The sequence below is a fragment of the Ranitomeya imitator genome, chromosome 4 (assembly GCF_032444005.1).
Source record: "Ranitomeya imitator isolate aRanImi1 chromosome 4, aRanImi1.pri, whole genome shotgun sequence".
NCBI classification, from domain to species: domain Eukaryota; kingdom Metazoa; phylum Chordata; class Amphibia; order Anura; family Dendrobatidae; genus Ranitomeya; species Ranitomeya imitator.
This window is the reverse complement of record NC_091285.1, coordinates 476,405,582-476,419,414: the sequence shown is the minus strand read 5'-3', so window position 1 is coordinate 476,419,414 and position 13,833 is coordinate 476,405,582. Positions and strand designations below refer to the sequence as shown.

Sequence of the window (13,833 nt, the reverse complement as noted above, 5' to 3'; positions counted from 1 at the left end):
TTCACTGCGGATTTTGGAATTCTGCTGCGGAAAAATCCGCAGTGGAATCCGCAAAGTGTGAACATAGCCTAAGGCTTGTTTCACATTTGCGGTTGTGTCCGCAGAATTTCTGATGCATACATCCGCATGCGTCTTGAATTCCTATCTTTGACATTGTATACGCAGGTGCATGTGTTCGCCAACATTTGCTTACGCATGCGTATTTTCGCGGTGTGCGGCTGACGCACCATGATTTCCGCCGCCGTACGCATGTGTACGCTTGCAGAAGGAGCACATCAAAACAACGCAGTACAGTCTATGGGAACGCAAGGACATGCGTTCGATTGCGTTTGCACAAGGGTCTATATACAGAAATCCCATGAGCCACGCCCATTGTGTCAATTAAGTTCTTGAAAAACTTTCATAACAAACGCATGCGCATAAACAACGTTAACGCATGCAAACAATTTTTTTTATTTATTTATTTTTTTTTTTTTATCAGTAATGCGTAAGTTGATGCGGGAAAAAAAATGTTGCGTTTTGCCATGCGGCTGCATAGGAAAGGCTGCGGACTCAACCACAAATGTGAACCTAGCCTTAGTGACGAGCAGCATGAAGCTCATTACATTGACCATTGCCAGACCCTATGAACGCCAGGCGACACCTTTACTTTAAAAAAAACAAACCATTTTTTTACAGGATAGTTTTATTTTTTTAACTGGAATTTAAGTTACTAAATGTGCTTATTTTATGTAATCTATACAACAGATGTGACAAAATGATGGGTCATGCGTATAACGTCAGTAATCTACAAGGTGCTGACCAACTAAAATTGGGGCACTCAGAGAAAATTAACTATTCCTTCCGGTAGCCAATGGTTTTCAGTAATAAGCATGCCGAATAAGAGCGGCGGCGGTTGGCACGCTCTGGCACCTCGACAAGCGATTCTGCGCCAATGAGAGGGCTGTCAAAGTGCCAGGACGTGTGTACACCCATATGCGAAAGCTGGTGGCTCCTAGGGGAGGGGGAGAACAAAACAAAAACCTTACTTTCACCCAGGTGCTGCAATTTCAGTACAGTGGCCAGGCATCTTTTCAATGCTATTATCCTGCAGAGTAACACTATATTTTCCGGTTAATAGCGTTATCTGAAGTGACACGTTGCGTTAAAGCTCCTCAGGTTTTTCATTAGGTGCAGGTTTTCTGTAAGTATGCAGTTACCTTTAAGCCCTTAATGACCAGAGGTATTTTTGGTTCTGCATTTTCATTTTTTGCTCCCCTCCTTCCCAGAGCCACATTGGTCAATTTGGCCATGTGAGGGCTTGTTTTTTTTTTGGCGGGACGAGTTGTACTTTTGAACACCACCATTGGTTTTAACATATCGTGTACTGGAAAACGGGAAAAAAAATTCTAAGTGCAGTGAAATTGCAATAAAAAAAGTGCAATCCTACAGTTTGTTTTTACTATGTTCACTAAATGCTAAAATTGACCTGTCATTACGATTCTCCAGGTCATTACAAGTTCATAGACACCACACATGTCTATGTTCTTTTTTATTTAAAGTGGTGGGAAAAAAAGAAAAACACCCATCGGTGACCCGCGATCACGTGACATTCCCAATGGGTGGGATCTCCAGCGCGCTTGCCGGAAGCATGCGTTAAATGCCGTATCAGAGTTGGACAGTGGCACTTAACTAGTTAACAGCCAAGGATGGCTGGAGATTCGTTCCACGGCTGTTAGCTGCACTTCTCAGCTGTTCAAAATAGCTGATGTGTGCCGGAAAAGATGGGAGTCCAAAATCTGTGTACATTTACGCCTGATGTCGGAAATGGGTTAAGGGATGATCCGAAACGAAGATTATTGTAAAAATAAATGTCTAATGTAATAAACAGCTTTTCTAACAAACTTTAAAGTGTCCCCATCTTTCTGTATATATTTATTATAGTCTTTCAGTAGGTTTAGTTTGAACATTCCCAGTAAATAGTGGGATAATCCAAAGAGACATCATAAAGGGCAGAGGCTGTTTGTTGTCCTTAATGCAGCCGATGTCACCACCCTGAAACAGTCATCAGCAACCTTCATTCAGAGGTTGGGCCCTCTGAGAAATAAGTCTTGTCAATTCCAACATATTCCCGCCAAGATCTGCTGGCCAGCACCAGGCAACAATAATACATTTTTTCCTTTTGGTTCATTTTGATCACTGTGATAAGGTCTATCATGGTGATCAAAAAAAAAAAAAAAAAAAAAAAAAAAGTAAACCGTTAACAGTCCCAACACATGCAGGTAGAGCCTGTTTGTTGGGCTCTCCATCAGACAGCTGAAAAGCAGGAGCGATCCAGGAAGCCAGGTTCCCTCTGCAGCTTATTCGGTAAGCGCTATAGCTTGCCAAATAAGGAGGGAGCAGAACAAACTCCCTAATTTCTACTACTTAGTCACACGATGAGACTCTGGAGGGATGGAGCACCATTTGCCTCCTGGAGCGCTGAGTTTTTTAGAATAGTGACCCCATTTTACAAATTATACCTCTTTGGGAATTTATCGACGATAGTCGAATAGTGACGATTTTGACTTTGTGGATGTTTTCCAGAAACAAGTAGAAGTGGATGTTACTGAGTGAAAATTACAAATTGCCGCTGGAGTGACCAGTACGCTGGAGTGACCAGCATTATGCCAGCCCATGCTTCTGGAGACACACCCCCATAAATTGGCGGGCTCTCATCACTAATGGCCTTATGCGGTATAAGGGATTATACGACCTTACTCTGGGTCGGTGTGATTACAGAGATACCAGACTTACATGTGGTTTTTATGTTTGGCTGCTATCACACCCTAAAAAACTAATTTTTGCATCGCCATATTTACACCGCTATAATATTTCCATATTTCGACCAACAGTCATGTGAGGGCTTTTTTTTTTTTTTTTGCAGGACGAGTTTATGTTTTTATTGGTACAGTTTTCGGGCACATGACATTTTTTGATCACTTTCTATTCCGAATTTTAGGGAGGTAGAATAAATACCAGCATTTTATCAAATTTTTTTTAATATATATACTGTTCCACGTATGGTAAAATTAGTAAGGGAGCTTTATTCTCCAGGTCAGCACGATTACAGCAATAACCCAATTTTTTTTAGGTTTTGGCGCTTTTACACAAACTTTTGAAGAAAATGTTGTGCATCACTTTATTCTGAGAGCTAAAACATTTTTATTTTACAGATGACAGAACACTATGGCGGCTTGATTTTTTTGCGGGACAGGATGACATTTTCAGCGGTACCATTTTTATATGCATTAGTCTTTTTGATTGTGTTTTATTGAACATTTTGTTTGGCAGTATGATAAAACAGTTTTTGCCTCTTATGGTGTTCACTGAAGGGGTTATCTAGTGGTACAGTTTTATAGAGCGGGTCAGACGCGGCGATACCAAATGTGTACTTTTTTTTCCTTTTAAATAAATTAGAATAATATTTTCTCCTTGTTTTTTATTTGGGGATTTTTAAAAATATTTTTATACTTCACTTTACATTGTCCCACTATGGGACATCAGCCTTGTACTGACAGGTCGCTGATCTAATACTCCTACATTGTAGGGCTTTGGAGCAGCTTCTGAGAGGCAGGAGAGGAGACATGTCAGCTCCTACTCTTAAGAGTGCGTTCACAAGCCAGGACCATGAAGGACCCCGCGGCCATCTTACAGCCGGGGGTCACCATGGAAACAATCGGCACAACGAATTGGTAAAGCATTACTTGTGTAGTGTAGTGCTTTACCAAGCATGGCAATGCTATGCTCCATTCACACATAAGGCTGTCATGTTTGTGTAACCAATTCCAGCTCATACATTGTGGTCTGTACTCTGACTGCAACGCACGAATGTCAGAATCCTGTCTTGTAGTGAAAGGCAGGCCACTGCTCTATAGAACCCCAGATCTCACTCTCTTCACATGCCACGGTCACTTGACAAGCATGTAAGGGATTAAATGAGCAGCTGCAGACCACTAATAGCACTGCTGTGTCTGTGCTAGCAAGGATCCCAGAGCAAAGATTCACTGGCGCAGAGCTGTGACTGGAAACTTAATATTTCAGCCGAGAATTTAACCACAACAACTCATTAAATGTGCAAATAGGGATGAAGGCATACCTTTATCATCTTTAGATGTGTTTTTATTATCCTTTGAATCCTTGGATGAGCTGCAAGAGGTAAATGATTAAGAAAATAAAATGAAAAAGGAGATCAGGAATTCCTATGAGAAACAAAAAAAAACACATAAAACACCTTGCAATAGTTCAAATTGAATCTTAGAGGATCAAAAGGTTTCCCTCAAAGCTTCTTGATCTCATTCTCCCCAGGAAGCCCGAAGATCTAGATTTTCTGACAAATATATTCAGTGTGGAAATATGGAAAAATCTTCTCCCAAATTCAAGGATTGGACTTGGCTTCATTTAGTGTTCGGGCAGTTGTTTCTTACCATCACCACAAGGAGCTTTTAGAAACTTGTCAATTTGGAAAAAATAAAAATAAAACTGCTGGCAGTAGAACAACTGGGAAAATCTTGGTTTAAAAATATAAACAAAAAAAATAAAAATAAAAAAAAGGAACTTATGAGGCTCAAAAATCATTATACACAAAGGGAAGGTGATAAATATATTCTTGCAGCTACCCCTTAATGTAGAGTGCTCTTAGTGAAGGCTGGTAATCAGCATCTTAATGAACTGACATAGAAAAACAAACCTCTTTCCTTGACCAGAGGTCCCTGTAGATGGACCTTTCTTCTGAGAATCCTTTTCTTTATCTCCAGATTCAGCTTTCTTTGAACCTTCTCTGGATTCCTTCTTAGCACCATCTCCTTTAGCACTCTCCCCTTTGTCATTTTTCTGGTTCCCCGACATGTCATCTTTTTGTTCCTCCAGGCCATCCTTGGGATCAGTCGCAGCTTCCTCATCTTCATCCTTTGGTTTGCATGCCTCCGAATCTGCAAGTTTCACATTTTTACCTGTTTCTAGGAGGTCATCTCCATCACAATCGATAGTGATGGCATCTTCAGCCTGGAGTGTGACAGATACATTATCGTACTCCACTTCTTTCAGAGATGTGCTAGCTTTCATGTCTTCTTTAACAGCAAGCGCTGATCCATTTTCTTCTGAATGAACAGGTTTAGCTACTTCTTGTGTACCATCTCCAGAACCTGTTATATCTAAGAGGATTTAACAGGAATAAACATGGCAAAATAAGAAGTTTAAACAAATGTAAGCGCAGGACCTAAAGAAAACACATCTGGTTAACAGAAAGCATTGCTAAAAACTTTTTGACAAACAAGCTGACATTCTTCATGGTAAGACAGCATTATAGACATGATAGGGCTCCTTGGATCCTGTCTTGGGACTGTGCTCCAAATCCACAGGAAATCTTCATGAAAGACAGACGCCTCCCAGAGAAGTGTACTTGAATGATCATGCCTCTCAAAACAAGTCAGTATCTTCATCCATCAGTAGATTAGACAACACGATGACGTCCAGAAGATATAGTCCAATCACAGAATTTTTCACCGATTACTGGCACACCAGACACAAATACGGATCTTCATGTCCAAGACAACACTAGTCCAATCTTTCCAAGCAGTTTACTCAAGTGTCCCAGCGTACATGCCAATGGCTTGACATCCAATACCCATTTCATGGTGCTGGAGCTCATAGAGTACTTTAATGTTACACAAGGCAAGAACAACACTCAAAAGTATCTCCTGTCCACTATTCGAGCACAACCAAAGGTCCTAGACACCTATATGAAAAGTTACTGATCTTCTAGAAAATCCTCCCATTATCACAAATCGTTCATACAATCCAGATAGTAGTAGGTAGCAAGTACAAGTAGTCCTCCACAGGGAGAGTGGTCCAAATGGGTAAAATCACTATAGGTTTCTGTATGGGAGGTGCAGCCAGAAACTTACCTTACATAAAAACCCAAGAATTGCAACATGTGCTGGAGTCCTGAGTGCATACAGGTATGTAGTGCTGATTTTTCTTGAGATATTTGTAATTGTTTCAGAGTCTGAAAATCTAAGCTATGTTTTTATAGTAAAAACATCAAAAAGTGAATGCACAAACTAACCTTTATTTTCATTGTCGTCCTCATCTCCTTCCTAAGGTAAAAGGGGGAGGTTTAAAAAAAAAAAAAACAAGGAAAAAAAAAAAAAACCAGGTTTACATTTACTGTTAAAATTATTCTGGATTCTTAAGATACATCTAATCCCAGCTCTAGTACCTTCTGTTATAGATATTTATAGCTTTGCTCCAGTTCGTAAATCCCGCTTGAGATCTGCTGTCACCCTACAGGAGTCATGAGCAAAGGGCCGCACCCAGGCTACAAATGGCCCTGTTGCCTGTTCCGGTCTGGCTCATGGACCAGGACAGCCAAATAGGCTGGCTACAGTGCTGTCCTGCCTCATTTGGCCACCCCTAGCCCAGTGTCTCGGTTTCATTAGTACCTGCATCCTCAGGACAGATGCCAGTGAACACAACACATGAGAGTCTCTGCCCAGCGGGTCCATGAAGTCATCAGATCGTGATTGTTGTGCGGTGATTAAAAGTACACACTTAACCCCTTAATCCCATATGACGTACTATCCCGTCAAGGTGACCTAGGACTTAATTTCCAGGGATGGGATTGTACGTCAGATCGACAGCGCTCACGGGGGGGAGGGGGGGGATTGGACGCGGCCGAGTGTCAGCTGACATCCGGCACTAAAATCCAAAAACACTATTCAGAGCGGGCACCATCCACTTATAATAAATAAGGGGATCACTTTCTGCATACTACATGTAAGTACAACCATATAGAGAAAAGTGTATGCATAACAATTAGGATCACCACATCAATCATAAAGTACAAAAAATATATATAGTTTTTATTGAGAACACCTCTCAACAAGCATTTAAAAACAATTAAAAAGCCCTACAACATAGGTTGAGGTTGTGGGTCAACAACAATTACAGGTAAATGCCAAAAGAAACACTCCACAGCCAATTTACAATGAAGTATATATGAACAGAATCAGATCACAGATGCCAGCACTTTTTAGATATACACATGCTGTTATTTCAAAGGAATATAATGACAATAACCGTCCCCATGATAAATAACATTGGTACAAATGCCAAAAATTCGGTGTGTAAATTAGAGGAGGGTGCCCGACCTAAATATTGGTCAAGGAGATATAACAACCCCTGTTTTTCCCACAGGGTTTTCACCCTCAAACCCTATAGTCTTACCTAACCTAATATAAAGGTAACCCCTCAAGTCCTGGCCTGATAGACATGGTAGATATGGTTTGCTGTGACCGTGTACAGACCCACGCGTATCGACGCTTAAAGCGTCTTCCTCAGGGTCAATGGTGCCATGATGGTGTGTCCCATGATTTAAATAAGCAAATAATTTATCAATACACCGACCAGGTTTGGCGAGCGATTGACATCCGGCACTATGTGCTGGAGCGGTCACGGACCGCCCCCGGCACATTATCCCCCTTACCAACGCCTGCAGCCCTGCATGTCAGATCGCTGATCTGACACAGTGCTCTGCAAAGTGTGAGATCAGCGATCTGACCCTATAACATGATGCCGCCTAATAAATTGTGTAGTAGCCCGTTAACTTCGAGTGAGATGACTCAGTTCGAGCCAATTAAATTTAGTTTTGTCTTGTGACTTCGAGTGAATTGACTCAGCACGGGGCCTGGTAATTTAGGAGTAATTTGATTAAGTAGGGAATAATTGGTTTGTGCTGCAGACTCAGTTCTCTTTAGAAACTCAGGTTTGAGTCAACTCCCCCGTCTTATTGTTTGGTGTTTGTTTTCTTGATAGATGTATATCTATAGAAAGATGGAGAAATTAATGCAGATCTGCTGCATTGGCACTAAGCAAAATTCAGATTGCATGTTATATGTACATTAGTGGAAGTTGTGTGGAATGTCAGAACGGGGGAGGTTACAGCCCCTGAAGTGGAAGATTGTCTTGGGGAAAAAAAGAAAAGGAAAAAAAAAAGGTATCCTACAAGATAATGGATTGTTGTCTATTGCTAGGGCACGGGAAAGAGTGAGTCTGTATAGAGAAAATTGGATAGAAGAGGAAAGGAATAAAAAGGACAGTTGAGTTATGTGCATTACAAAAATGTATCCTGTGAGTGGCCACCACCATACAATGGTGGCCCAGAGCCATGTGCTAACTCTGGAAGCAGCCATTTTGTGGATGGGCCATGTGCTAACTCTGGTAGCAGCCATTTTGTGGATGGGCCATGTGCTTACTCTGATGGCAGCCATTTTGTGGATGGGCCATGTGCTTACTTTGATGGCAGCCATTTTGAGGATGGCAAATGTGTTAATACTGGCAGTAGCCATTTTGTGGATGGCAAATATAATGCTGGCAGTAGCCATTTTGTGGATGGCAAATATAATGCTGGCAGTAGCCATTTTGTGGATGGCAAATGTGTTAATGCTGGCAGCAGCCATTTTGTGGATGGGCCATGTGCTTACTCTGATGGCAGCCATTTTTGTGGATGGGCCATGTGCTTACTCTGATGGCAGCCATTTTTGTGGATGGCAACTGTGTTAATGCTGGCAGCAGCCATTTTGTGGATGGCAAATGTAATTTTGGCGGCGACCATTTTGTGGATGGCAAATGTGCTGCTCCTGGTGGTGAACATCTTACTCTAAGGCTACACACCACATCACCAAATCCTTGCTACCCAGTAATGACCACTAATGGCCAATACTATATTCCTTTGGGAAGTGAACAGGCTTTACCCATGTTTCCTGTCTCAGTGGTTTCCAGTGGGGCACTGACCCTTTCCCCCATCACTCCTGTCGTGAATCCAGCAATCATCCCACCTGGATTGTCCCCGGCCCTTTCTACTGTCACTTCCACTGCCAATTTAGACGCACACCCACACAAGATGCTCCAAGCAACGGCCTCTCCTCCCAATGCTTCCACTACAACAGCACTCTCACGCAGTCTACCTAACCCTATACCGGGTACCTCACAGACTCTCACAGCCAAGTGCACACCTGTATGGGACAGTGGCAACTAACAAGGGGGGGCTCAATCTGGGAGGGAAATGCCAATAGCACAGGAAGCATAAAGGGGAGGGAATGTTGGCAAGCTATTTTTGACAAAGAACTTCCTGAGGGACCCTTGTTAGTGGTGGGAAAGGGTGACCTAATGACAATGGAAACAGACGCTATTGTTAATGCTGCCAATTCTCGGTTAGAGCACAATGGGAGGTGTAGCTAGAGATGGAGTGGAAGCAGGAGGGGTGACTATTCAAGCTGACAGTCGAATCATTGTTGAGTCAGGTGTTCTGATAGCTGTTGGGGACATAGCGGTGACTAAATCTGGCAATATTCCGTGTATAATCATCATACACGCTGTAACCCCTACTTATGACCCTATTCATCCAGACGTTAGTGCTCAACAACTTTGTGCAGCAATAACTCGCATTTTGGAGTATGCGAATATTAGTAAGCAAATTGAGACCTTGACAAATCCCGCCATTGGTGTTGGCATTTTCGGTCTCCCTGTTCATGCATGTACAAGGGAAATCGTTGGAATTATAACAAACAAGTGTAGCCCCCCCCAAATCATTTGCTGCCTCTCTGAAATCAGGTTAATGAGTAATGAGAACAGGACTGTTAAAGCTTTTAAGACTGCCTGCGTCACCTGGACCCCACACCACGATACTGGAGCTGCCCAAATAGAGCCCCTCATTCCAGGACTGTTACCTCCTCCTGCACCTCATACACAAGGGATTACATCTGTACTCACGGTGCCATCTCTACTCCCACCTCAGGTGTCACCACCAACAGTGCCAATGCTCATGTCTGAGGAGCCCACCCTCTACGTCAAGTTTACACCCCAGCAAGCTGCTACTCTGTTGAACCAACTTCCAGCTCCAGAAAAACAGCCGATGCCTTTCTACAGAAGCATGCTTCAAATCCAAAGGAATTACTCAGCCACGTGGCAAGATCTCATTTCCCTGGCAAATCTTAAAGCAGGGGATGCATATTGGCCTGTTATGGAAATCGCGTTCAATGATGCCTCACTTGCCAGTAACAGTACATGGAACTCTGGTGTTGAGTTCTGCCAACAACTTAAGACATGTGCTTCGGATGAGTTGGCTGACATATCACTGTCGCCAATGGATTCCAGATGCCTCCAAGCTGATGCAGCCATTGTACGATGACCTAAAGACATCAGCGTTTTCACTATGTACCAAATCCGTGGAAGCTTTTTAAACTCTTAAACAGGCCATACAGTCTGCACCAGCTTTTGGAATCCCAAATTCTGATATCATCTTAAGACATCCGGTTCTCTTAATGGCTCCACACAACATAAAAGCTATTTTTGAAACCTAAACGTCTGTCACTGCAGCGTCATACGAGACTACAATGTTCGCTCTTGGTTCCGGATAATGTCACTCTTGTCCGCTGCACCATCCTCAACCCTTCCATGCCGCTTCCTCTTTCCAGGGGGGATGTGGATGATTATGCTGATGCTCTTTGTGAAGATGTTTCTACACACTCAGAGGAGGATCATGACTGTCTTGAACAAATGCAGGAAGAAGTAGCCTCCCAGAAAAAAGTGTCTGAAGACCCATTCCCACATGCTGACCTGACGCTCTTCACTGATGGTTCCAGATTTGCAGATGAAAACAGGAAGGTTCCATACGGGATATGCCGTGGTTACACATGACCAGGTCATCTCAGCTGGATCCCTACCACCGCATATGTCTGCACAAGAAGCGGAACTTAAGGCTTTGACGTTCCAAGCTCTGCAGTGCACCCAAACAGTGGTTTACCCCCACATATGGGGTATCGGCGTATCCAGGAGAAATTGCACAACAAAATTTATGGTTAAATTTCTGTTTTTACACTTGTGAAAATTTAAAAAAAAAAATGGTTCTGAAGTAAAATGTTTGCAAAAAAAAAGTTAAATGGTCATTTTTTTCCCCCACATTGTTTCAGTTCCTGTGAAGCACATAAAGGGTTAATAAACTTCTTGAATTTGGTTTTGAGCATCTTGAGGGGTGCAGTTTTTAGAATGGTGCCACACTTGGGAATTTTCTATCATATTGACCCCTCAAAATGACTTCAAATGTGATGTGGTCCCTAAAAAAAAATATGGTGTGGTAAAAATGAGAAATTGCTGGTCAATTTTTAACCCTTTAAACTCCCTAACAAAAAGATTTTGTTTCCAAAATTGTGCTGATGTAAAGTAGACATGTGGGAAATGTTACTTATTAACTATTTTCTCTGATTTAAGGGCATAAAAATACAAAGTTTGAAAATTGCAAAATGTTAAAAATTTCGCCATATTTCCGTTTTTTTCATAAATAATCTCAAGTAATATCGAAGAAATGTTACTACTAACATGAAGTACAATATGTCACGAAAAAAACTCAGAATCAGTGGGATCCGTTAAAGCATTCCAGAGTTATAACCTCAAAGTGACAGTGGTCAGAATTGTAAAAATTAGCTCGGTCATTAAGTACCAAATTGGCTCTGTCACTAAGGGGTTATTTTAGTTACAGCAGGGTTTAGGTTTATTTGGATTATTTTAGTGTTTTTATGCTTCATTGCCAATGTGAACATGCGTTTATGAGCTGCATGTATACCAACTTAAACTAAGCTCAATTTTTGTGTTTTTTTATGGGGTGCCATTATACTGTAGGGGGCACCAGTATACTGTATGGAAGACATTGCAAGGCCTAGTTAGTGCTCCATACACTATATGTGGGGCTCATACTGTATGGAGCTCTATGTGGAGCCATTAAACTTTATGAAGAGCGGTGTATGGAATACAGTTGGAATCATACGGAGAAGGGGATTGGGGGGGGTGTAAGTAGGGTCATCATACTCTGCGTGTGGAGGAGATGTAGATTGTGAGCCCTCACGGGCAGGGACCTCTCCTGTACCAGTCAGTGACTTGTACCGCTTACTATACTCTTTACATATACCCCTTTTCACATGTAAATCGCTGCAAAATAAATGGTACTATAATAATAAATTAACTAGGAGTATCATACGGTGTTTGGAAGCACTTTTGTTTGCATCATAAGTTATGTTTTATTTTTTATCCTTTGTTGCTATATAAATTAGGCCATTGGACCATATGCCTTTTACTGCTCTAACAATAACCTTATACTATTCCACTATAATTCCAAAATTTAAAATAGTTATTTTTGGTAAGGAAAAACTTCAATTGTTGACTTTTTATTATACATATCAAGGTTGGCCCAAGACTTTGTCCAAGCTCTTTGCTATAGACTCTATAGCACGATAATGTACAAGTTGTTTTTCCCTAGTCCTTGCAACCCAAAAATACCCCCACATGATGCTGCACCACCATGTTTCACTGTGGGGATGGTGTTCTTGTGGTAACGAGCTGTGTTGGTTTGGCGCCAGAGAGTTTACCTTGGAGGCCAAAGTTAAAATTTTTGTCTCATCTGACCACAGCACTTTCCTCCATACATTTGGGGAGTCTCCCACATCTTGACAAACTCAAAATGAGCCTTAAAATTTGTGTGTGTAAGTAGAGGCTTTCTTCTGGCCACATCTACGGAGTGTACAACTTATTGTGGATATATAGACAGATACTCCAGTCTCTGCTTGGGAATTCTGCAGCTCCTTCAAGGTTACTTTTGGTCTCATTTCAGAGTTATACTTAATGTGGATGAAATCACGCAGCCAGTATCTGATGCATGCTGCCCGATCCACAGGCAGGTATCATCCATCAGGTTCCTTTTAATAACCATGTTACCTATGTGTAATGACTGCAGCGAGGCGACAAGCAATTTCATAAGAGGAGCACATGCCCCCAGGTTTCCACTGACAATTTCAAGACAACATGCAAACTGTCTCTTCAGAGAGGAAAAGTACATAATGCAACCTATTTAACCCCTTCATGACCCAGCCCATTTTGGCCTTAATGACCTGGCCGTTTTTTGCAATTCTGATTAGTGTCCCTTTATGAGGTAATAACTTGGGAACGCTTCAACGGATCCCAACGGTTCTGAGATTGTTTTTTCGTGACATATTGGGCTTTATGTTAGTGGTAAATTTAGGTCAATAATTTTTGCGTTTGTGAAAAAAAATGGAAATTTCGCTAAACTTTTTAAAATTTCTCAATTTTAAAATTTTGAATTTTTATTCTGTTAAACCAGAGAGTTATGTGACAAAAAATAGTTAATAAATAACATTTCCCACATGTCTACTTTACATCAGCACAATTTTGGAAACTTTTTTTGCTAGGAGGTTATAAGGGTTAAAATTTGACCAGCGATTTCTCATTTTTACAACGAAATTTACAAAACCATTTTTTTTTTAGGGACCACCTTACATTTGAAGTCAGTTTGAGGGGTCTATATGGCTGAAAATACCCAAAAGTGACACCATTCTAAAAAAATGCACCCCTCAAGGTACTCAAAACCACATTCAAGAAATTTATTAGCCTTTCAATTACTTCACAGCAGCAGAAGCAACATGGAAGGAAAAAATGAACCTTTAACTTTTTAGTCACAAAAATGATGTTTTAGCAACAATTTTTTTATTTTCCCAAGGGTAAAAACAGAAACTGGACCCCAAACGTTATTGTACAATTTGTCACAAGTACGCCGATACCCCATATGTGATACATAGTGAGCACTTTGAACCCTCAAGTGCTTCATAAATTGATCCTTAAAAATGAAAATACTTTTTTCACAAAAATTTTTAGTCTCAATTTTATCATTTTCACATGGGCAACAGGATAAAATGGATCCTAAAATTTATTGGGCAATTTCTCCTTAGTACACCGATACCTCACGTGTGG

General features: G+C 41.3%; 1 protein-coding gene across 14 annotated transcripts in view; it reads right to left on the bottom strand.

The window, feature by feature from the left end:
- The window catches only part of SLTM (SAFB like transcription modulator), a 127,705-nt gene that overhangs the window by 29,064 nt on the left and 84,808 nt on the right, over positions 1-13,833 (bottom strand). For all 14 annotated transcript variants that reach the window (XM_069765911.1, XM_069765907.1, XM_069765900.1 and 11 more), the window contains 3 exons: positions 6,086-6,116; positions 4,709-5,171; positions 4,118-4,167 (listed from right to left, as the gene is read on the bottom strand). In XM_069765911.1, coding sequence (XP_069622012.1) covers positions 4,118-4,167; positions 4,709-5,171; positions 6,086-6,116 — 544 coding nt within the window. The remainder of the gene's footprint in view (positions 1-4,117; positions 4,168-4,708; positions 5,172-6,085; positions 6,117-13,833) is intronic.